Below are 24,181 nucleotides of genomic sequence, written 5' to 3'. Positions count from 1 at the left end.
ATACCCACTGTAGATGGACACAGTCGAGTCCTTGTGTTGTGTAGAGGACCCAGAATTGAGCCCTGTGGAACTCCGCCACCATCCTTAAAACACACCATTACACATGTGGCACAAGGATAGAATTCTTGTGAGTTTTTGGCTTTTTTTGGATAACATTTTAGTCTTCCTGTATGTCACAGTTGATTCTTCTGGTAGACTGTGTTCCATTTCACACTGTCCTAGTGTCTGCCATCCGACATCCGAGTTGATCTCAGGTCCAAGAATCTCTCGTTTCAGGGATCTGAGAGACCAGGAACAGTGTGTAATGCAAAGCTTGCTGACAGCTGCTGTTGGAGGGGAATATGTGGTTGCAGTGGAAAAATATATAGTTACATGTGAAAATACGTTCTACAGTCCAATTTTCCTCTTGACTCACAAAGTAACCTGACATTAAAACTGTGATTACACGGAGTGTGAAGAAGGAAACTAATTCATTTCCAAACCCACAATTGAAACAAAAATCTAAGTTTTGATGGACTGGAATCATTTATTTACATATTATTATTATTATAATTGATAGATGCACACATTTTTGTTGTTCTAGCTGCAGACAAAGCCAGGCTTCCTGCTACTTGTATCTTCATGCTGAGCTAAATTGAGTATTTAGCTCTTACATTAGAAAATGTTATATTGTAAGCTTATATTTTATGATTCTCATGTCATTTCCAGCTTATGAACATTAAGCTAGGCTGCAGTTATCTGTCATTTGGTAACATGGTGTGATGAGTCATTCAGTGTTTATTGCCCCCAAAAACATGTCAGAGGTTCTCCTCCCGTTCCTGTTGGTACAAATCTAGGATTGACTCTTTTCGTGTAGCATGACGTGGATTCTGACAGTCCAGACAAAATGAATATTGGATGTGCAGCTCTGCTCTTTAAATTCCATCCTGACTTCTTTGTTCAGTCTTTATTGCTTTCTAAAGCTGAGCTCCTGCTCGCTCCTGCTCGCTCCTCTCTCCCACTATTCTTCTCTTCAACTCCAGAATCTTTTTTTCCCTCCCTCTCTTACTGCAGTTACCTCATTTCACTATTCTTTTAAAACCTTCTTTCTCTAGAGGACGTTGCTCTTATAGCCGGGTGGTCCAGCCTAATCAGAAATAATATAACGAAGCTGCTTGGCTCTCCGCAAACTTGAACTGCATCCAACAGCAAACTGAATTTCCAGCCAGGAGAGCGGAGGGTGAGACGGGAAAGGTACAGAGTACATGAGCTGTGGAGACAATGAAATTAGGAGTACAGAGTGGAACGTTAATAGGCACAGAGGGCTGGGTTATTAACAGAAAGGAAAACATCTCTGAGCGTAGACTAGAGCAAACAGGAGATCATTCTGTTTGCTACCACAGGAAAAACAAAGCAGGATCTGTATTCCCTGGAAGAACAAAGATATCGTCAGGTATCAAGGGACAGTTGATTTGGTGAACATAGAACAGGAAACCTGAGATAGTCGGGAAAGGATGGCAGAAAAAGTGTCACTGTGAAGAAATGTATATTGTAGATTTTGAATAGGACATCTGCACTGACGTCCAGAAGCGTCCTGTCAGTGCTGTGTTTGGAGCAGCAGCCCATACTGGAGTCCTAATATTGTACAGATGTTAGTGGAGTCATTTACAGAAGGCCTGAGGTGCACATTACTAACACAGTGATATTATTTTGAAAAATATGAAATATGAGTGCAGCCAGTAGTTTTATGTGGGATGTAAAATATGCTGTTTGTCCGTCCATGAAGTTATTTTCTCCTTTCAGACGGACGAGAAATCGCTGAAAGAAAGATCCTGATTTCTCTGTGCGACTCCTAAAAAAGGCCAAATCGATAACAAACCAACTGTGACAACAGGAGTCAGGACAATTACACTTCAATCCAGTGTGCGTGAGTGTGTGAGTGTGTTCACACACACACACACACACGGTCATGACAGTGAAGATGTGCTCTTGGAGTCTGAGAGACTTTTTAATTCAGCTCGTTTTAATGATTTGTCTCTCAGCTGTTGAGCTCTGTACCGCGGGGGTGTCACAGCAGCAAAACATTATCAGGACAGTCCACATAGTCTCTTCTCCTAATTTCAGGTCATTTTCACGGCCTTGCCCACACACGGCACTAGTGCAAAATAAATAGTCCAGAGTTCCACGGGGTCTGAAGAGCCTCTTCGGTTCATCTCAGTCTTCCAAAAGCCGTCAAAGCTTTTTACATTTGTTCTGTTGGGATTTCATCATGAAGTTCTACGTTAGAATGAAGCCTGTGTGCCAACTCCAAGCTGTAGCTGCCGAGAAACTAAATCTGAGGAGAGGTTGAGTGATTTGTTTTGTATCTATGTCCAGAAACTGTTGGGAAGCCACGAACCATCATCTGTTCAGCTCTGGGTGTCCTACAACCGCCAGCCAATGAAAGCAGCCCAGTTTATGACCCGCCATCCAATCACAGTGAGTGTTTTTTCTTGTGTTCAGAAGTGCTTTACCCAACACATTTGTCCGTGAGAAAGCAAAGGTACAGTCCCGTCAGATGGTCTTAAATCAGTCTCGTAGTACAAAGCACACAGCGAATACTGAGGACTGCAGAAGCCAATGTGTCGTTTCCAAACGTGCAGTTCTTCAAATGGCCACTGGAGGCCGATGCCAAAAGTGAAACCTTAGACTGTCATGTTAAAATACCCAACCTTAGCCAAGAAGCTAACATGTTTACAGGTTGGTAGAAAAAACATTTAGTTCTCTTTAGCTAATTTCCCAATTTATAAGAAGTGTACAGGCTTTATCATTTTGTAAACTCGCTCAAATATTTGTCATGCTTAAATTATGGGAGTGGTTGATTTAACCGACTAGTGTGCTGGAACACGAAGCTGCTTGGACTCAACTCGTAACTTTGAACCGTATTTGTAGTGCTGGAACATTTTAAACTATCAGTTTAAAATGTTCCAGCACTACAAATAACACAACTCACTGTTTGTTTCACAGGTTTTTGATTGAACTTAGTTAACCTGACACAGTTTGTAGAAACAGCTGTTAACTAATAACTAGGAACTTCAAAAACCAACACGTTGGGAACCAAAATCTTTTTGCTGAGGCTTCAACACATGCATCCTGAAACTATGTGTGATGTCATGGTAGCTACAGCTTTTATATAAAGTCTGTGGTGCAGAGTGTTTATGCTGTTACTGCTGATGGTGTCAGTTTGAACAAACATAAGGATATTCTTTATTTATTCATGAAATGTTTTATTGTCAGACCTTTGGTTAAATAACTGTACAGTATTGCTGCAGAGAGTACCTGAATAAGTATTGACTTTCACTCGGTGTGTGTTCACAGCTATAAACAGGGTTTGCTAAGAAAGCAGCTTCAGCTCTGTCATTTTAAACAGGATGTGTGATCTGCGCTCCCGGTTGCAGCTACATTCATGCAGCCTTTGATGCTGATTCATGCATACATGCATATCTGATCCATCAGAGAGCCATGTGACCGGTTACTCAAAGGCCTCAGGCTGTAAGCACAAAACTTTGAAACTGACTCATTAAGGTGAAACTCCTGGAAATAAAGACGTCCAAGGTGTAATATAAGACTAAATGTGTGTTCTCAGCATATGTGTGAGGAGCACACACAGACAGCAACAGCAATAAAAACATTGAAACATAACAGCGGAACATTCGTTGTTCCCATTTCTAAAAAAACATTACACAACACGTTCCCATTTCAGAGCATCGAGTCTAATCGGACTTTTAAGCTGGTGAACTATAGATGACCCCCCTCTCCCCCCCGACCCCCCCACAGGAGTACTACATAGCAGATGCATCTGAGGACCAAGTGTTCGTGTGTGTGAACCACTTGAACAACGTCACACACCTCTACATCTCAGACACACAGGGTCTCGCCTTCTCTCTGTCGCTGGAGAACGTGCTGTATTACAGTCCTGAGAGCTCTGGCAGCAACACACTCATCAGGTACTGCACACACACACACACACACACACACACACACACACACACACACACACACACACACACACACACACACACCTACCTGTTTGGATACAAAAGGGCAAACCTCTCGTTAACAGATTGTCAGGCTAACTAAAAACACATAATCCAGTTTCAATAAAAATCCTTTGGTGAGGGCACTGCAGTGGATTTGGAACATACTGAGATCTGTTCAGTCCCTGCTGGGTCCATATATGAACCATGTGTTGGGCACTGCACAAGTACAAAGAGTGTGTGGACAGCATGAGGGATAAACTTGCCATAGCCAGGTGTGCAGAATCATATCCAGACTGATGTAAGTAGACTCAAAGTTGTAACTGGGCCTCTACAAGGTGCTAATGTAATGGTCTGAATGGGTTTGCTCACCATTGTAGGTGCTTGGGTCCCACAGCCGAATGTGTCTGGAACACCTTCATCCAGCCTGCCTCCTTACAGGCGTCTGGACCGTCTCAGCTGGCTCTTTGCTTTTAATGCTTTAGTGATTTTTCCCCTTTTCCTTTAGATAAGTAAATGAGCAGATCACATGATGAACCAAATTGTACCAGCAGATAAAAATGACTGCAGTCTGTACCTGCAGGACAAATCGAGCACTATCTGCAGCCTTGCCAGTAATTGAGTTGTTCCCATAGAAACCACAGCAACTGACAGGAAGGCCTCTTGCTGTCTTTACAAATGCTTGGTAACAGTATAGGTTTTGCAAACACTTGAAAGCAGTACGTCCTTTTCTAATAGTGCATTCAACTGATAGCTGTAGTCATTGTTTGCCTTCTACATAATCACGAGGACGATCTGGTATTAGTTTTGCAGAGGCAGTCCCAGTGTTGGCTTAGCTTCCTGCCAAAGCTGATTGTTTCTGTTTATCCAACAGCGTCTGCTGTTAACACTTCTCTGTCTTCTGTTTCTCATGACTCATTCTGAAACAAAGCATCAGACTGTGAGTTTCATGCTTCCTGTTTACCTCTCTGCTGTGTGTAAAAGTTGCCTCATGTTCTACGTTTGAACAACTTGATGATATTACTTTCTGTGCTTCTGTGGTTCTGACTGAAATCATCTTTAAAGGGTCCAAAGCGTGGTCCTGGGATTGGGTGTTAGGAGGACTGGTAGGCTAAAGTGTGCAAAAGTTACAGTTAGGAAAAACAAACTGACAGCAGTGTTCAGTGGACAGGGTGGGAGTGCAAACCAGAGCTCTATCATTGAAGTAAAATAATGAAAATATGATCACGTTGAATAAAAACACAATTCCTTCCTTCCTTTTAAATATTGTAAATAATTTGTATTGTTGTATTGTAGAAATAGATAATTACCTTGACATTAAATATTACAGAATCACCTCAGATGTTCCTCTCTGACCCTGCCACCATGTTCGCGTTTGCTGCGCAGGTATTTTGCCAATGAGCCGTTTGCAGACTTGCACCGTGTGGAGGGGCTGAGGGGCGTCTACATCGCCACGCTCATCAACGGCTCTGTGAGCGAGGACAACATGCGATCTGTCATCACGTTCGACAAAGGAGGGACGTGGGAGTTGCTTCAGTCGCCTGCTACCGACAGCCTGGGCGGAACCATAGACTGCCAGGTACGCCAAGTTTAACTTATTGCTTTCAGTTGTTTCTTTCCCACAGAAGCACGAAACATAAACTTCTATTACTTCATCAGATTTCCATTTGATGGATTGATTAGTTGCCACTAATAGTCCTACATTACTTTGTTGTCTGACTAACAGAACCAATAAGCTCAAATCTGCTGGAACTTTTTGTGTTCATAATTTCTCCACTTTTCTCTCGCTCTCCAACACCACAGCTCCAAACCATGACAGAGCTGATGGCTGTAGACGTCCTCTGTATGTCTTGATAATGATTTGAACTAAAAATTTGACCTGATGCAACAAAATTATTTTTCTCAGTCCAATTCGTTTCCCAAGTTAGACAAAATCTCACATTTGTAAACCAAGAAAGCTGAAACTGGACGTTGCATCTTCAGTGTTTTGTTACTCACCCAAGTGGCTTCTTCAGTCCAGAACTATCAGAAGCTAGTACATGAGAGCAAACTGCAGGAACAGCTTGAAGTCTCTGGGATCTCCTTACCTGAATGACTGAGCATCCAGTTACTGCTGCCTAAAATCAGCAAACACAAGTTTGTATCACATCTCATGTTAGCTGGTGAAACAGTTTGGTGGGTTAGCCAACTAAAATTTCCACTCACACTTGATTTCAGTATTGACACGTTTGCAAACAAGAAGATTAACCAGCTAGTTATCATATATTTTGCATGAATTTGCCGATTGTTAGTTCTTAATATTAGTTAATAAAGCAATTTGAAAAAGGCCAGTTAAGCTACCAGGTCAGCCCTGGGAGTTAGCTAACCCCTAAACACTTGCTTGGTGAGCTAAACTGGAATTTGTTCTCTCCCCAACCAATCACAGCAGATGGCCCCGCCCCTCCCTGAGCCTGGTTCTGCCGAAGGTTTCTTCCTGTTAAAAGGGAGTTTTTCCTTCCCACTGTCGCCAAAGTGCTGCTCATAGGGGGTCATATGATTGTTGGGTTTGTCTCTGTATCTATTATTGTAGGGTCTACTGTGCAATATAAAGCGCCTTGAGGTTACTGTTGTTGTGATTTAGCGCTGTATAAATAAAACTGAATTGAATCGTTCGTGTTAGCAGGCATACTAGTGTTAGCTAAGTTTAACCACGAGCAGGAATCTTAGGGTAAGATTCAATGACCCAATGTGAACTGCTGATGTCGCAGAAAAGCTCAAATCGGGTAGATATGAATCCTGTGAATTGAACAGCTAAGTGTCATCTAACTTTTCTCTCGTCTGCTTTTCCCTCGTAGCTCAGTAAAGGTTGCTCCCTTCACCTGGCTCAGCGCTGGAGCCAGTTGTTTAACATCCAGCTAAGAAGAATACCCATTTTATCCAAGGATTCTGCACCTGGACTTATTATGGCCACAGGTGGGATAACACGGAATAAAAGTTTTTCTTGGATTTCATCGATTCCTCATTATGAATAGATTTCTTTCCCCCAGCTCATTCGACCTTCCTGTGTAGGACGCAGACTACAAGCAGTGAAGTCAAACATTGACAGATTTTAATGGGTCCAACACTTTTGTCTCACACTCAGTTTACAGATGGTGAACTTAAACTTTCAAACTCAAGTCAAATTATAGTTGCACTACTAGAAACCTCTGGGGTTGTTGTGAACAGGGAAGAAATGTCCCAGAGCTTTGACGAAAGCCTAAGAGCTAGATGAGGAGAGTTTCAGTGCCATCTGTTGGAGGATGGCTTGTTGTACTTTTCAGTAACTTCCTCTTGGTTTATGATAACACTGATTCAAATATCCAGTGCAAGGCAAACAAGTCTGTGATGTTTGAGATGCCTCTGTCTCTCTTAGTATGTGGCCACTTCCTGTATTGCTGAAAACACAGGAAATAGGATTGCACCTTGTGAGATATGTGTTAGAAACTTGCTTCATGCATCATTGTTGAAACATCTGTCCTGCTTCTCATTACAGTTACACAGTTGCAATTTAAATCTCAAAGACATAAATAATGTGAAAACTGTTACCACATGTTCAATTCTCATGAATTCCTCAGAGCGAAGTGGAAACAGTGTCAGTGCTGCAGAGACATTATGGCTGCAGTTTGAGTTGTCTCTGCCTCGTCACAGCTGGTCGAGAGCACTGATTTGTTGATACTCTGCAGTGTTTAGGAGACTGCAACCAGCCTGTCTCTTTAATTAAATTCTTATTAGATGATGGGCATGGAAAGAATGCAAGAAAAAGGGAGGGTGAGCGGAGGAGGAGGAAGGAGCGCTGCCAATTGCTGCCACCATGTGCTTCATTATCGCTCTCTTAGATAGATGGGCTAATTACTGCTGCAGCACCCGGCGGGCACTTGACGGGTCAAACACAGTCCTGAGTGCAGGGATGAACATGCACGACCACCACAGGAAACACTTTAGTTCCATGCAGTTTAACTTCTTATTTACAAAATATTAAATATCATTGATTAGTCTGTGCTGTGAGTATACACCAACATTAAAACCACCTCAGTGACATCGGGTACGTCTCTAAGCCCAAAGTCCTCACATGAAACCGTCGCAGTTTTCCTGGTTCGGAATCATGATGTTGGCAACAAATCCTTCAGTTGATGTAGATCGCACCTGGATCCCGCCTCCATCCGTCCTGTTTCACTGTCGAGGTTTCTCATTGTTTTGTTGTTGGCTTCCATTGGTGTCAGTTATGGTCGGTCTGTTATTGTCTTTGTAGTTCAATTTATTTAATACAAGAAAAGATATTGTAATGATATTTAAAATGCATGCAGGAACATTTACACAACACGTCTACAAAACACATCAGACTATCAAGAGAAACCAAAAGAACCAAAAAACTGAGATAAAACACGATAATGTTTAGAAAAAGCATAAACTATCAAAGTAAACAGTCGACTTTTAAAACACGGACGAAACCATGAAAACCACAGACACCATATGAAAATTTAAATAAACCAAACAATGATAAAATCAAGATGAAACACAACACAACATAGAAATGTTGGCAAGTTTGAACTTTAAATGACAAAGTTGTGCATTCCTCTTTAAAATTAACGCGAAAGTCACCTTGTTTTTACAGTTAACACAGAAACATTGCAGCTGTACACAACCAAACACGCTGGCTACTGAAGAATATCTCATTTCCTTCCTTGGAAAACTCTCGGATCGTTTACCCTCTCTGCTGGGTACAGGGTGTTTTCGCTCTGCCAGGCGGGTGGGTGGTCATGCAGATTTGTGAGTTTGTGAGGTGAAATAGGACTTTGAAATTGACACCAGGTGTTCAAATCTTAGTGACCATGATGATGTCAGAGGCCAGGTTTTCTGAAAATCGTGTGACAACTCGCATAGGTGCGATTTAACTTGGACACCCGATGAATGCGATAACTCCAGAACAAGGCGATGTAGAATTTTCAAATCAATACCACAGGTGCAGCTACTAAAATTCTGAAGCTTTCCTGAACGTACGCAGACTCCTACCACAGGTGTAAGTGCTAAGAGGCTGACGAGTAGCTCTGACGGCAACAAGTATGTTTAAAGAATGAGTTGATGTTGAAGGCTGGTTTATTTAAGATATATTTTGTATCTTATCTCTGTTAACATGGTGTACAAGGAATGACTGTCCCACAGTAATTCCCGGGAATATTTGTTCCCTTTGATATTGGTAAGACCTCAACGCAGTGATTATGTGATGGATTTGTGCCGAACTGAAGTTCAAGACTGTATTTGTTTGGTGGCTTTCTTTAAGGCTTTTTAAAATAATGTTCACAAGAATTGCCGGTTCCCCTCGAGTACTGGCAACACAAACAACAAAGGCGATTGCTGAGAGATCACAGGGTTTTATTCCTGTGTCCTCCCGTCCATGTGAGGGGAACTCTTAGAGAGTCCAGGGTCAAAGGAGTGATGCTGGAGAACCTCCAAGGGTGTGACGCAATGGTCTGCGGCCAAGTCCAGTATCAATTTAATCAAGCTGACCAGCTGGTCCTGCTTTGCGGCCCTGTTAAAACCACCATTAGAAGGTGGGATTGAAATCCGTATTCAGTTGTTGCTGTCTTAAATCTCCAGCGGTTTTCATTGCAGTTGTGTTCTACGCAATAATAATCAGAGCTCATGCCAGGGTCCAGGCATAATCTGGTCTCCTACAGAGGTCAGGGTCAAAGAAGTGATGCTGGGGAACCTCCCGTCTCCGAGGAAAGCCTCTACCTCGTGGTGCTTTCACGCTAAAATAATAAAGTGCTCCAGCTTCTTGTACAGTCAAAGTCGAATAAAATAAATATATATATGCAATCTAAACAAAGGCATTAAAAATGACCTTTATTCTGTCTTTTTGAAAGGATTTGTGATGTTAATAGGATAAAATGAGTAATCTGCACTTTAATCACACATTGATTGGTTGATTTAGAACCCACTGTGTTTCTGTCGCAGACATCATGCAGGATGCTGTAATCAGTGGCAGCCATTTATTTTTCTCTGACACTTTCTGTGATGATATTTAACGTTTAGTGTCATCAGCCCGTTTTACTGGGAGAGAGAACCAAATTCCTTTCAGAGGCATTATTACAGCCCTGAGCAGAGACACATCAGCCATGCTGCTCTCATTCTCATCTGTGCTTCTGTCATTCACCCTGAAATATTTCAATGTGATTGATGTCCTGAGCGGTTGTTGTCTGTTCTCGAGTGTCAAACACAGAGAATGATGGTCCTGATCCTTTTCCTGATGGATAGATGGGGGATACACTAACACGCATGTTGGAGGGCATTTGGACGAAGATATAAAAATTTCTTCCCAACTTTCAAACTCCAAAGTAAATGTTACCTGTTGTGCAAATGTGTAAGAGCGCTGGAGCAAATAAACGTTGTGTAAACAGGCGTAAAAAGTATTTTCAGTCTGCTTCACATTTTTTTTCACATTCAAATTTTCTAAATCTACTCTACTTGTAATCTCTGCTTCCTCGTTATCAGCCCTGTGATGAAGCTGCAGTTGTTATCTAAAGAAACACTAAAAAGTGCCGCTGCTGTAGCAGCTGTGTGAGGTTGTGTTAGCTGTCACATTGCTTCTGTCGCTGATAAATGCTAACATCCTACATTTTAAATAATAGCTAATGCCTTTAGCTAAGCAGATAATTATTTTAACTTTCTAATGATTTTAATTAGAAAGTTAAAATTTTAACTTTAGTTTCATCACGGTAGGCTACGACAGGGTAAAACATGTCAGCCTCTATGTGACACTCAGTATCAGAACAATGCCCAACACAGGACAACAATGTTGGCTCCCTAGTGGATGTTTCCAGAACTACAGATGGATCTCAGCATCTGTAGGCGGATTCAAGCAGGCCTCTCATCCTTATGTTTTATAATTTTTTTATTTTCATTGTGTATTTTATAAAATGTTCTAAGCAGATTGTTCCTGGAGGATTTCATTTCCAGCAGATACAAATGCCACATGCATGAAAAGATTCAAAATGCTCTGGCTTAAACTCCGGAGTTACAAAAGCAGCGATCATATGGAGTCAGAGTGTGTTAAAGGCCTTTTCTGTCTTCTGATTGCAGGATCTGTTGGCAGGAACTTGGCCAACAAACCCAATGTGTATGTATCCAGCAGCGCTGGAGCCCAGTGGAGAGAGGTCAGTGCAAAGTTTGAGAACAACAAGAACAGTGGAGACGGCTAAACTGTGTGTCAAAGAAAAAGTCACTATTCAGGCTTAGTCCTGTAGACAGGCTCGAGCTTTATTCAGCTTTCGTAGACGACTGATGTTCTCATGCCCACATGTCATGAAAGGACGTTACTGTTAATTCATTTAGTGTACAAAGGACATCGATGATATTTTCAAAAGTAATTAGTGCTTCATTAGTCTCATACTCTACTGTCCTTAATTCTAGCAGCAGATTGATGGGGATTGTTCTGACTTTGATTATTTAGAACTGGCACTAAAGTAGCTTTATTGCCGCCTGACATCAGACACATCACTATAATCAGGTTCCTTATGTGTCAGATGACTCTGACATGTGTCTCCCCCGCAAGGATCAACCTGGGAATCTTTTGTTTGTTAGATGAACGTCGATATCACTTAAAGCTTTACCGTCTAGTCCACACAACAGCACTGTTGTCTTTACACTAAATTTCTTCAACCCTGTGAAGCACATTGTCTCACTCACACTGCTTGTGGTAATCTAGGCATTGGCAGGCCCTCATTTCTACACCTGGGGTGACCATGGCGGCATCCTGATGGCTATTGCACAAGGAGGCCCCACCACACAACTGAAGTAAGTCCAGATGGCTTTCCTAAACTTCCTCCAGCCGAGGAAATGAATCGGACAGGAGCTTCAAACCCAGAGAGGTTAACTTGTGACAGCTTTAAGAAATCTGGCAGGCGGAGCACATAAACGGCACCTACCGTGTGGTCGTGCCCATTAGCCAGCAGGAGCAGACTGTGTGAATGTGAAGCTGCCTGCTGGAGTTAAACAGCAAATAATCCTTCCACTAATCAACAGAACTAGATTAAAACACCTCTGTGCCAACACCTACCTTGCAGCCAACTTTAATTCATGAAAGTGATGTATTATAACGATATGTATCCAGTTGGCTTCATTTCCATAATTCATTTTATCTTTCCCTGATTACTCAGTAACCCGATTTTATCTTCATACATACAAATGTCCCTATTACTGGGTTAAGCCCGACTTTTAATACACGTCGCGCTCCCACTTTAATTTGATATTAACTCATGTTTGTTTGTTTCATCTGATTGTCTTCTCTGTCTTGCTGTTGTTCCCTCGGTGAGTGAGTGGGCATGCAGCAGATGAGCTGATAACTTGGTAACCTTGGTGATCAAACATTACTCAGTTATGTTTAGTCGACAGTACGTGAGAGGCTGCTACCAAACACATTTAGAAGATACGGTCATTAATAATACCACGCCCCTGTCAGGTTCAGCACCAATGAAGGCGAGACGTGGACCGACTTTCGGTTCTCAGAAAAGGAAGTGTACGTTTACCAGCTGCTGACAGAGCCCGGAGAGAAGAGCACCATCTTCACCATTTTTGGCTCGTATGCCGAGCAGAGACACAGCTGGCTCATCTTGCAGGTCAACACCTCTGACATTCTGGGTAAGTCCACGATTGAGAATGGAGATCTTTAGTTCTTAGCAACAACAGCTAAATGCAGAAACAGTTATTTCTCAGTTTAGACTAAAGCCAATGCTGTAGGGGTGATTTGTAGTCATCTGTAACTTTTGATTTTATACATGTAGTTCTTATATAAACTGAAAATAAGTAAGCAATTCATATAGTGCCTCCGTATAATCGTCCAAACAAATGTCCAGAGATATTTCAGATGGCTGTAGAGTGATGATGCATGCTTGCAGGTTGGTTCTCTGATTAATAACCTCATGTAATAACCTCTGTAACTCTGTAACTTCGGTCGTTGCTGTGCTTTTTTGGAAATCGAATTTCCCAGAGGAACCCACCCAAGGGATTAATAAAGTTCTATCTAATCTAATCTAATGTAGTAACTGTAGCTAAAACTAGCATAACTCAGCAGCTACATGAAATAATTTAGATGACAGAAATGAATTTCATTAATTAATCGATGAATACAATCATAAAACTGTTATAAGATCTGTAACATTTGCTTGTAGCACCTAAAGTTCATGTATGTAGCCAACGTGCGCATGGTTAGCATGGTCAGAGGGCCCGGTGGCGCCAGTGTCCGGCAGCCTCGCCTCTGTCAGTGCGCCCCAGGGTGGCTGTAGCTACAATGTAGCTGCCATCACCAGTGCGTGAATGGGTGGATGACTGATTGTGTAAAGCGCTTTGGGGTCCTTAGGGACTAGTAAAAGCGCTATACAAATACAGGCCATTTACCATATACCATAATGACAGTAGCTAGTGATAGCATAGCATCCAGGGTTTTTAGGGAGAATGAACTGTAACAAAAGGTAATACACTGTATCAATGTTGCACACAACTACTGCTCATGTACCAAAAATAAACTCACTTTACATTTTTGTTACAAAGATTGTACTTTAGCTAAAATAGCCAGAAAGCACATGCTAGCTGTTTGCTGTTGTTAACTAAGAGCACTACATTTCATTAATTCCAGAAGACCCTAGGGCTAGTAAGGAGTAATGGTTTACAGAGACACATGATTATTAACTTGGGAATAAATTAATGTATAATCACCAAATTCTAGTAGCAGCTAACACTAATAAAAAGTTTCTATTATTTAAAAATGTGTTACTGTGTAAAAAATAAACAAATAAAATTAAAGGTTAAATAAAATTCAAAGAAGGAAGACGTACAAAAACAAGCCAAGTCATTTCTAATCACCAATATTCCAATTTAATAATAGGAAATAACTATAATGCTAATTTACTTCTAAAAGTAAATATGTAACTTGAAACGATGAAAGCTAGGAGAAAGGCAAAGGATAAATACTAAGCAACACACGCCAGCAGAAAGGTTTATCTAGAAATACTGACTTTATAAATATACCATCAAGAATATTTCAACTCATTTGTCAGATCCACATCATGTCTACTTTTCCTTGGATGTTTCTTTAGGCGTGCCTTGTTCTGAGAAGGACTACAAGCACTGGTCCCCATCTGACGAGCACGGTAATGAGTGTCTGCTGGGCAGAGAGATAACGTTCAAAAGGCGAGCGCCTCACGCTACGTGTTTTAACGGAGAGGATTTTGACCGGCCGGTCACCATCTCTAACTGCTCCTGCACACGCCAGGACTACGAGTGGTGAGAGTCCACAAACTCTCCAGGCCTTTGATTTCAGAAGTCTTCATTTGTTAATCAGTTCTTTTTCTACTCCATATCCGAACATATCAGGTTTTTCATGATTGATTTCATAATGATTTATCACCAGGACTTGATGTTATGATGCAGAGGTTAAATTTCATTTGAAAGGATGCATTAACAAGAATAATGAAAAGAAAAGCAGGACTACCCCCCTGTGTATGGGTGGGTTAAATACTGTGTTGTTGTTCTTTATTGGGAGGTGCTGAAACTCACTATATTGTTTGTTTCCCCTCCTCTTCCTCCTTTCAGTGACTATGGCTTTAAGCTGAGTGAGGACTTGTCCCTTCAGGTGTGCGTGCCTGACCCTGAGTTCTTGGGCGACCTCTACGCTCCACCCGTTCCTTGTCCTGTTGGTACTACCTACCGCCGCAGCAAAGGGTAAACTGCTGTTATTAACGTGCAGGAATGCAGAGCCTGCCGTTCTTCTTCTGCAGTTTCTTAGCATAATGCCGTCGTCCACAGCAGTAATGGAGTAACGGATGCTAAAGAGGAATCTAAATCTACTAAACCATATATTTTTAATCAAACTGTGTTGGAAGAAAACTCCCATGCTATGAACACTGTAGTGATTCTGGCAGATATCCTCGTGTTGTTCCTGCATCAACGTGGTGACTTCTGTGATTTGTCATGTGCAATGTTGATCCTGGTCATTGTTATGATGTCATAGTTTTGCGACTTGGAAAAAAAACCTTCCGATGTCCACTCAAGAAAAAATCCCAAAAAGGAGGGGGTTAGGGTCGAGGCTGGACGTTAGGGTTAGGGTCGTGGGAGTGTGGGCGACAATGTTTCCACATCACAAAACTATGACATCACTACAATGTGATTGGTCATTTGAAATTAGAACCTTATTGATCCAGTAACGACACCAACGTAACTGAATGTGTCCTTCCTGGTTATTCTTCCTTTTTTTCACTGTTTTTGTTCGGACGCCACCAAGTTGCTGACAGATGAAAGCTCTTTTATTTCCCTCTTGCAGCTACAGGAAGGTACCAGGAGACAGCTGCAGCGGCGGAGATGTGGAGGCCCGGCTGGATGGAGAGATGCTGCCTTGTCCTGTCGGAGGTAATCTGCTTTCTCCAGACATTCAAAGATGCAGCTGAGCGTGCTGTGGAACAGTTCAAGGTGTCACGTTTCCAAACAAATGTTACCATCCAGTTTTACTGACTGGCACACAGACTTGGTAACCTGTGGGGGTTTTGTGGGAGAAAGGTGAAATCCAAATAAACATCCTTTATTTTAAGCATTTCTGCTTCTCCTACATATAAATACATTAGACACTCTAAAAAAACGTAGATGCACAGCACTGCGCAAAAATCGTGATCAAGCTCGACACAGTTGAGCTTCCGTTTGTGCTGGCATTGCTTCACAGCATGAAGAAATGAGGGGCGGCTCAAGATGTTTGGACCGTCATGTCCAACAGTTCAACTTGACTTTTAATGTCCTGCTAGCTGTGTTGTAGTTATTGAGTATGGGTCAGTAGTAGAGTCTCTATAATAGACCTGCTCTGAGAGGTAACAGCAGCTGGGCCGTTTCTAACTGGATGTATGACAACATGACGGCTGTGTTGAATGAATCAAAGAGATCATGTTTTCAAATTAATGAAGGAATTTACTCGACATGAAGCAGCCAATCGGTTTGTGTCAGTCGTTCAAGTTCTTTGCAGTGCAGCTCGGTGTCAGTGCACGTTTGTAGTCCCAGTGTTTGTCTTCAGGCTGTCTCCTGTGGTTTTGCAGAGAGTAATGAGTTCATCCTGTACGCTGTGAGGAACTCCATCCATCGCTACGACCTGGCCACGGGCACTGACCAGGCTCTGCCTCTGGCTGGCCTCAGGGAGGCTGTGGCTCTGGACTTTGATTATGACCGCAACTGCCTGTACTGGGCCGACATCTCCCTGGACACCATACAGGTCAGTGGCTCCTCTAGAAGATGCAGTCGGTGTGTGCTCTCTCACAGCAGGACAGCATGGTGCTAACTGTGGGGCTGAGACGTAGAGGGAGCTTAACCATTCAGCTGTTACTGACCTGCGTGTGTCTTTTGGTCCTGCAGCGCCTGTGTCTGAATGGCAGCACAGGTCAGGAGGTTGTCGTGAGGAAAGACCTGCAGAATGTGGAGGCTCTGACCTTTGACCCCATCAGTAGACTGCTATACTGGGTGGATGCTGGAGCGCAGAAGATTGAGGTATAGAAAACATTGTCAGTGTTTGTCACTCAGGATATCAGACACATCAGAGTCGCGAGGTTATCAAACTAAAACAGTTGCTTGTTCTTTCGAAGTTCTCCTCTTTGGTCGTCAGATTATATTCATAATCACAATAATCTGTCTTCTTGACACAGCTTCATTACCGTTGACTTTTCCCTGTTATGTTTGAAGGTTTCAAACCCTGATGGGGATCTGCGGCACACCCTGCTCAACTCTTCCATCCTCGAACACCCGCGAGCTTTGGTTCTGCTGCCCGGAGAGAGGTGAAGAGTTTAAAGGAACCGAGTTTTATCCAGCCTGTGATTAAAAGAGTGAATCTGAAACGAGCAGCTTCAGGCTGATTTGAAAAGCTGACATTTCCAGTCAAGAACAAGAAATTATAATAAATATAGTGTTTGCTGATATTGCCTTTTTCAGGCAATCATGCAAAGATCCAGCAAACACAAACCTGCAGAGCAGGAGCATAAAATACACATCGGTCACCAGTGGTTCTGACTATTTTCTTAAACCTGATCTTAAGGTAAAAACACAACAATGCTCTGATCACCCTTTAAAAAGGATGACCAGACAAACTGACCACAAGATCATCTCTGAAAACAGATCTGGCTTCACTTCTGCAAACATAGTTCTGCTTTTCCTGAGACATCGGGATTCCTGTGGTCTGCTGCTGATCTCGTTTTCCACTTTCTCAGAAAATGAATGTATGGTTGACTCACTGCACTCACTTCCTCCCTTCTCTGTGTACATTGTCACTCTCTTAGAGTTTAAGCTTGTATTAAATATTTGACCTGGCGCCCAATCACAGTCAAAGAGTGGCCAATGGGCGCATTCGGTGCAAATTCCTAATCTTGTATCCTCTCCATGTCCAGTCTGATGTTCTGGACTGACTGGGGAGACCAAGCGCCTGGCATTTACCGAAGCTACATGGATGGAACCAACGTGTCCCGCATCGTGTCCGAGGGTGTCCGATGGCCCAACGGTATCACGGCCGACGACCACTGGCTGTACTGGACCGAAGCCTACAGCGACCGCATCGAGAGGGCCGACTTCATCGGAGGGCAGAGGCGCGTCCTCATGGAGGGGCTGCCCCACCCGTACGCCATAGCTGTGTTCAAGGTAACAACATGTTTATGAGTGTGTGTGTGTTTCAGTCTTGATGGATTGGGTGGATTGTTCACACTTTCGCGCTGCATGCTGTGTTCAGAATGACCTGTACTGGGATGACTGGTCTAAAATGGGAATCTTCAAAGCTCCAAAGGCTGGTTCCCAAAACAACGAGCTGATTGTTGGCAGGCTAACTGGAGTCATGGACCTGAAGATCTTCTATAAGGGGAAGAACAGAGGTGAGGACCAGGCAGGGAGGTGATGATGCTGTCAGTCTTCTTCAGGTTTAAATGAAATAAACTGCGTTCTTGCTCTCGTCAGGCCATAACGCTTGTGCCGACCAGCCGTGCAGCCTGCTGTGTCTGCCTCAGCCCGGCCACAGGCACACCTGCGTTTGCCCAGACGGCGCCCCGACTCTAACGACGCCCAGCGGAGAGCTGCAGTGTCAGTGTCCCCAAGGCTACCAGCTCCACAACAACACCTGCATCAAGACGGGTGAGAATAAGCACGTACTGCTTCTGGAAGACGCGTGTCGTAAGATATACGGACACGAAGCCTCCGACAATTAACAGTTTGCATGTTTGCATATTTCTTCGACTCCAGAACACAGCTGTCTGCCAAACCAGTATCGCTGCTCCAATGGCCGCTGCATCAGCAGCATCTGGAAGTGTGACAGCGACAACGACTGTGGGGACATGAGTGACGAACAAGAGTGTCGTAAGTACTCAGCAGCGTTGCTGCCTTCATGACAGAAACAATCAACTGTTGCTATAGAAACAAAGCTCTTTTTTCCTGGCGTCCTTCTCCAGCCACTACGACTTGTGACTCGTCCAACCAGTTTCGCTGCGTGGCCTCAGGTTCCTGCATCCCTCTGGCCTTTAAATGTGACCATGAGGATGACTGTGGAGACAACAGTGATGAGGAGAACTGTGGTACGCATTAATAAAACTGTGTGATTGTATGGTTAAATGTGACTTTTATTAAAGCACTTTCATTGGTTAGGAAGACTAGAAAGTTAATTAGGTTAGGGTCATCACACAAATATTTTAGATCAGCAACATTGTTTAACACTTTGATGTATTTCTCAGATTCTCATCAGTGTGGGCCCGATGAGTTCACGTGTGCACGTGGTGTTTGCATCCGCAAGAGTTGGCGCTGCGATGGAGACAATGACTGCAGAGACTGGTCAGATGAAACAAACTGCACTGGTGAGAAAGACTCAGCATCATACATGATGTCCCACAAAGTTAAATCAGAGAAGGTGTGAGCTGCAAGCGCTAAACAATTACAGTAAACTTCACAGTCATAAAATAAAACTACAAAGCTACAGCCTTTAACAGTGCAGTTAGTGTTTTTTTTTAAAGTCATAAAAACAGAGCTATTTACACAGCCGCTAACCGCTAACCACACGGTTAAAGTCACAGAATGACTGCTAACACACAACGACTCAGCTGCAGGCACTGAAATGTACAGCATAATAGTCATAGTGTTATTTTGGATATTCAGTTTGTTATTCCTCATAATTCACTGAGGTAGCAGCTGAATCAGTTCCTGATGAGGACAAAAGGCTAAACAGTTAGCTAAAGCTAACTAGCTTAGCAGGTTCTCACTGGCTGCTTTAGTGAGTTTTGGGGTTTGTTAGTTACTTTTAAATTACAGACGGCCAGTAAATTGTAAGTTATTGTAATACTCTCCAGTTCATAATAGTTTTGTTGTCGTACCCACACAATTAGAAAACGGTTATTATTGTTTTGAGGCTAGCTTGTATATGCTTGACGCTCACTTTATTAGCTACGCCTTGCTAGTCCCAGCTTGGACTAGCAACCTTCTGCATGATTCGACATGTTATGTTAGTGTTCAGAGATGCTCTTCTGCATATTTTGGTTGTACTGACTGGTTATTTGAGTTACTGTTTCCTTCCTGTTAGCCGTTACCCTGTGACCTTTAGGATCAACAGCACATGTTCACACAGTAAAAATGCTGCCGACTGGATATTTTCCCTTACTATTTTCACCGTTCTCAGTAAACCATTGACATAGTATTGTGGTCAAATCCCAGTAGATCAGCAGTTTCAGAAACACTCAGACCAACCAGCCATGCCAGCTGCAGAGTCACTTGAATCACGTTTCTTCCCCATTCTGATGTTTGGTTTCAACTTTAGCTAAATATAGACATTTACAAAGTGCTGGGTGAAAATATATTTACTATATAGCTTATTCACCCATATAAATACATATATCAACATGTGCCAAACATTGACATACATAAATGCATAATCAGTAGTGCCAGTAACAAAGTGTGTGTAGCTGTGAAAACTTCACATTAACAACGTTTAAATCTGTCATACATTTTTAAACTCCACTCATTAAAACTCTTTGTGTCCTCAGTGGGCCACCATACCTGTGAGCCCAGCAGTTTCCAGTGTAACACAGGTCACTGTATACCTCAGCGCTGGAAGTGTGACGGTGATGATGACTGTCAGGATGACTCGGACGAAGATCCCCAACACTGTGGTAAGCTCACACAAGACCCTGATGTTTCACCCCTGCAAAGCAAGCAGAGATTTCCTGTTAGCAGTAATACTTTATTGATATTTGTTATTAGAGGGAACTCAGTGTAAAGGCTTCCTGTGCTCCAATCACACCTGCCTGCCAGCCTCCGCGCACTGCAATGGCATCAAGGAGTGTCCAGACGGCGCCGATGAGAACAACTGTGGTGAGTGATCCCGTTAGTTTAGGAGACACTTTAGCAGTCAGACCCTCACATGCAATCGTAACTGTGAGAGAGAATATAATCATCTGACTGCTCTGCTGATCTCATGTCTGATTTGTTGTGAAAGTCATTGTGTTTTCTTCGCTTGTGTCACCCACAGATCCCCTGTGCACTCGCTACATGGAGTTTGTATGTCAGAACCGAGCCCAGTGCCTGTTTCAGTCTCTGGTGTGTGATGGGATCAAACACTGTGAAGATGGCTCTGATGAGGATGCCGAGTATGCACAATGTGGTGAGCGCCAATCATCTCCACTGTGATACTTAGCATGTTTGCAGCAGCCCTCCTGTGACCACCCGTCACCCTGTAACACCTGACCAGGCCAGTTTATAAAGCAGAGGTGTCGTATGATCATCGTCCCAAACAAGGAGAAAAGAGGAGGCTGAGTTTGTTTTCCACTCACCCGTGCACCTGAACAGTGGATCGTTAGATTTGTGCTTTGTGTTTGGATCTGTTTATCCCTCCAGTTAGGTTTTGCATCAGGCTCTTTAATCATTGCTTTGATTGTCGCACTCCCAACTTTTCCAGGTATTTCCTTGTTTCTGACGTGTCATTATTATGATGACATAGAAGGCTGGCTTTTTGTAACCAAATACAATAAATGCAGATGAATAGTACAGATGGGTTACATGGATCCAAAGAAAATAAGAGCTTGTGCTGGACTGGGTGGAAAGTAGATTCCTTGTGTGTTTTCTTTCAGCCGCACCGTCTGAATTCAGCAAAGTGTGTGACATCTATACCTTCCAATGTGCCAACGGAGTGTGTGTGAGTCTGGAGTGGAAGTGCGACGGCATGGATGACTGTGGGGATTATTCCGACGAAGCCAACTGTGGTGAGGATGAAAAGCTTATGGAGAAATGCCCAGACCCCCCCACACACACATAATGTTTACTATCGAATCATGTGGAACAAATGCACTGATTGCACACACTGAATATAGAAGTTATATTTGTACTAGGCATGCACCGATACCGATACTGGTATCGGGTATCGGGGCCGATACTGTAAAATGTGTGTGTACTCATACTCATAAAAGTTAACCAATACCATGAACCGATACCAACTTATTTCATTAGTCAGAGGGTGGCTGGTCATTTCTGTTGTAATTTTTTAGATTGGCCACTAGGGGGACATGTCGTGCTAAGGCACAGGGTTAGGCGAGTGAGACTGGCGGCTCCAGATAAAAAAGAGAAACTGGAGGCTGCTGTAGCTAGGCTAAACAAAATGTCAGCAGTGTGGACCGGAACAGCCAATTTTAACTCAGGTTTTGGAAAAGCAACGAAAAATGTCAAGAGAAAATCCACAGGCAGTTAAAATAACACAGGCTCTGACTCATTTTATTGCTCTGGATGACCAGCCAATGCCGGTCGTGGAAAACATAGGATCGCACCGTCTTCTCAGTGTACTCGAGCCGCGATATGAAATTCCCAGCCGCCCACACATCAGGGAGATAATGGTGCCAAAACTTTCTGAAGAGGTAAAGACAGCAGTGTGTGCGCGATGTCAGTCCTCGGTTTAACGGCACGGTGGACTGATGAGGGGTTTGTTCGTCAATGCCAAATACTTTCGTTATTTTTGCTTGCTTGTTTACAATATGGACACTCTGCAATAATTTAACAGTTTATTTTATTCTGAAACCTAATTTGTATTTATTTTATTCCAAACAGAAGTGTTTATTTATTATTCTGAAAGCTGGAGACAGTGCCAATAGTTCAGTGATATTTTGTTGAATTACAATGTGCACACCCCGCAATAATTTAACAGAAGTGCTTATTTTTTATGTGAAATTTTATTTTTGTGGTCTTTTTATTAAGATTTTATTTTTTATCAGCAGAGATAAAATTTTATGTGTGTGTGTGGTTAAAAGTATCGGTTTTTGTACTCTGTAAGTAGTCAGATCCAAGTATCGGTATCGTATTGGTTTGAAAAAAATTGGTATCGTTGCATCCCTAATTTGTACTCCTGCAAACTTTTCGTTTCCCCACAAAGACCAAGTACATTTATGATTACTCAGCAAAATCCGAGGCTGACTGTTTCTCTGCTCGTTGCAGCTGCTCCGACCGAGGTCCCAGGCTGCTCCAAGTATTTCCAGTATGAGTGCAAAAATGGGCGTTGTATCCCCACGTGGTGGAAGTGTGACCTGGAGAATGACTGTGGGGACTGGTCTGATGAATACATATGTTCAGGTACGACATCGTTAGTTCTGGCAGTCGAGCTCCATCAGAAACCTCAGAGTTCGAGCAGCTCACCGCCCCGATTTAACAAAACTAGATGGCAGCAGTGAACATAAACATGAGTAAAATGTGTATAAGGATCTTTATCTGTTGCCACTGCTCTTTGCTGTAGGGGCTGTTCCTGCCAATCTCCTGCCTTTAGGTTTCCCATGTATGTTTTTGGGAGGCTGAGGAGGTCCAAGAGAAGAGCCACACCTCCATCCTGTCTGATTATTAGCATGGACACCTATTTTATGTTGTTTTCTAGTATTTGGTTTCTATCTGAGTAAATCGGGGTTTCAAATTTGCTTCTTGAATGAACCAGTTTATGCGTCTTATCACTGCAGGTGGTTCAGATCCTCACACTGTGGCCCCCGGCCCCTCCACGTGTGCGCCCAACCGCTTCCACTGTGGCTCGGGGGCTTGCATCAGCAACACCTGGGTGTGCGACGGCTATGCTGACTGCCCTGATGGCAGCGACGAGTTTGGATGTCCGACAGGTACTGATTCTCGCTGCTGATTGGCTCAAGTTTTCTTGCAGAAGACATAATAGTTTATATTTTACAGCTTTTGGCCAAACTGAATGAACATCTTCCTGAAATAGTCCACATAACTTAACCCAGCCCATCCACACATCCACGAACTGAAAATACACAAAACTGTCTGAAGCCTGGACTTTTTGCTTATTTGAGTTATTGTAACCTCAATAATGAGCATCCACGGTTAGAGATGTGTGTCCACACTTCATATAACAGGAAATAATGCTGATTAACATTGTTTGCTTCTCATTTTCCTGACAGCAGTTAATGGCTCTGTGACTCCTGCCTTGGTACCCACTGAGAACCCTCATTCGCCCGATCGCTGCAGCCGGAGTCAGTTCCAGTGTCAGCGCCCCGCCCGCTGCATCCCCGACTGGCAGCGCTGTGATGGACACGCCCACTGTCAGGATGGCTCTGATGAAGCACACTGCCGTGAGTATCTGTACGATGCATTTGCAAAATACTGTCTCACAAACACACAGAACTCGGACCACGGAGGACCAATCATATAACAGACGGCGTTTTAAATGAAGACAATCGAAAGGATTTTTAGCAGGATTACGCCGAGTTTTCACCCAAAGCCTCGCTCACGAGTTCAAGCCTGTCAGACGCTCTGTTGGGCTTTTCCGTGGCGTAATCCTCTCTGTGGAGTACAGAAGTTTCGTTTCAATACTTCCTCCTGCAAATGCACCATGGGACAATCTCCGTGTTGAGCTGAACCATATTTGATCATTTCATAAAACAGGAAGTTGGAACTAAAGTTTTGTGTAATGGCACTTTTAAGCTCTGCTGTGATAATAATCTCAGGTGTTCATATTTCATGTCATGAGCATCATGCTTCCATGCAGGCTATGCAGTGAGCAAGCATTTCATCTAAAGCCTCTGTGTGTCTGCAGCCACCCACGGTCCTCTGTCCTGTGTTAATGGGACTCGCTGTTCTGATGGTGAAGCCTGTGTGCTGGACAGTGAGAAGTGCGATGGCTTCCTGGACTGCTCCGACCACAG

General features: G+C 43.1%; 1 protein-coding gene across 3 annotated transcripts in view; it reads left to right on the top strand.

Annotated features, from left to right (window-relative positions):
- Positions 1-24,181, top strand: part of sorl1 (sortilin-related receptor, L(DLR class) A repeats containing) — a 98,656-nt gene that overhangs the window by 49,037 nt on the left and 25,438 nt on the right. For 2 of the 3 annotated variants that reach the window (XM_080888094.1, XM_080888096.1), the window contains 27 exons: positions 2,356-2,457; positions 3,796-3,965; positions 5,382-5,574; positions 6,830-6,947; positions 11,094-11,167; positions 11,719-11,807; positions 12,472-12,650; positions 14,105-14,291; positions 14,601-14,729; positions 15,328-15,413; positions 16,085-16,257; positions 16,398-16,529; positions 16,722-16,813; positions 17,420-17,666; positions 17,755-17,893; positions 17,976-18,149; positions 18,258-18,371; positions 18,464-18,586; positions 18,743-18,862; positions 20,042-20,167; positions 20,259-20,369; positions 20,527-20,658; positions 21,125-21,256; positions 22,476-22,610; positions 22,985-23,137; positions 23,438-23,608; positions 24,073-24,181. The exon at positions 24,073-24,181 is cut by the window's right edge and continues 20 nt beyond it. In XM_080888094.1, the coding sequence (XP_080744220.1) occupies positions 2,356-2,457; positions 3,796-3,965; positions 5,382-5,574; positions 6,830-6,947; positions 11,094-11,167; positions 11,719-11,807; positions 12,472-12,650; positions 14,105-14,291; positions 14,601-14,729; positions 15,328-15,413; positions 16,085-16,257; positions 16,398-16,529; positions 16,722-16,813; positions 17,420-17,666; positions 17,755-17,893; positions 17,976-18,149; positions 18,258-18,371; positions 18,464-18,586; positions 18,743-18,862; positions 20,042-20,167; positions 20,259-20,369; positions 20,527-20,658; positions 21,125-21,256; positions 22,476-22,610; positions 22,985-23,137; positions 23,438-23,608; positions 24,073-24,181 (3,710 nt within the window). The remainder of the gene's footprint in view (positions 1-2,355; positions 2,458-3,795; positions 3,966-5,381; positions 5,575-6,829; positions 6,948-11,093; positions 11,168-11,718; positions 11,808-12,471; positions 12,651-14,104; positions 14,292-14,600; positions 14,730-15,327; positions 15,414-16,084; positions 16,258-16,397; positions 16,530-16,721; positions 16,814-17,419; positions 17,667-17,754; positions 17,894-17,975; positions 18,150-18,257; positions 18,372-18,463; positions 18,587-18,742; positions 18,863-20,041; positions 20,168-20,258; positions 20,370-20,526; positions 20,659-21,124; positions 21,257-22,475; positions 22,611-22,984; positions 23,138-23,437; positions 23,609-24,072) is intronic. The other variant, XM_080888095.1, reaches the window with a different exon arrangement.

Source organism: Rhamphochromis sp. 'chilingali', assembly GCF_963969265.1.
Source record: "Rhamphochromis sp. 'chilingali' genome assembly, chromosome: 8".
NCBI lineage: Eukaryota > Metazoa > Chordata > Actinopteri > Cichliformes > Cichlidae > Rhamphochromis > Rhamphochromis sp. 'chilingali'.
Note: the sequence above shows the minus strand (reverse complement) of the source record. Positions and strands in the feature narration are given on the sequence as shown.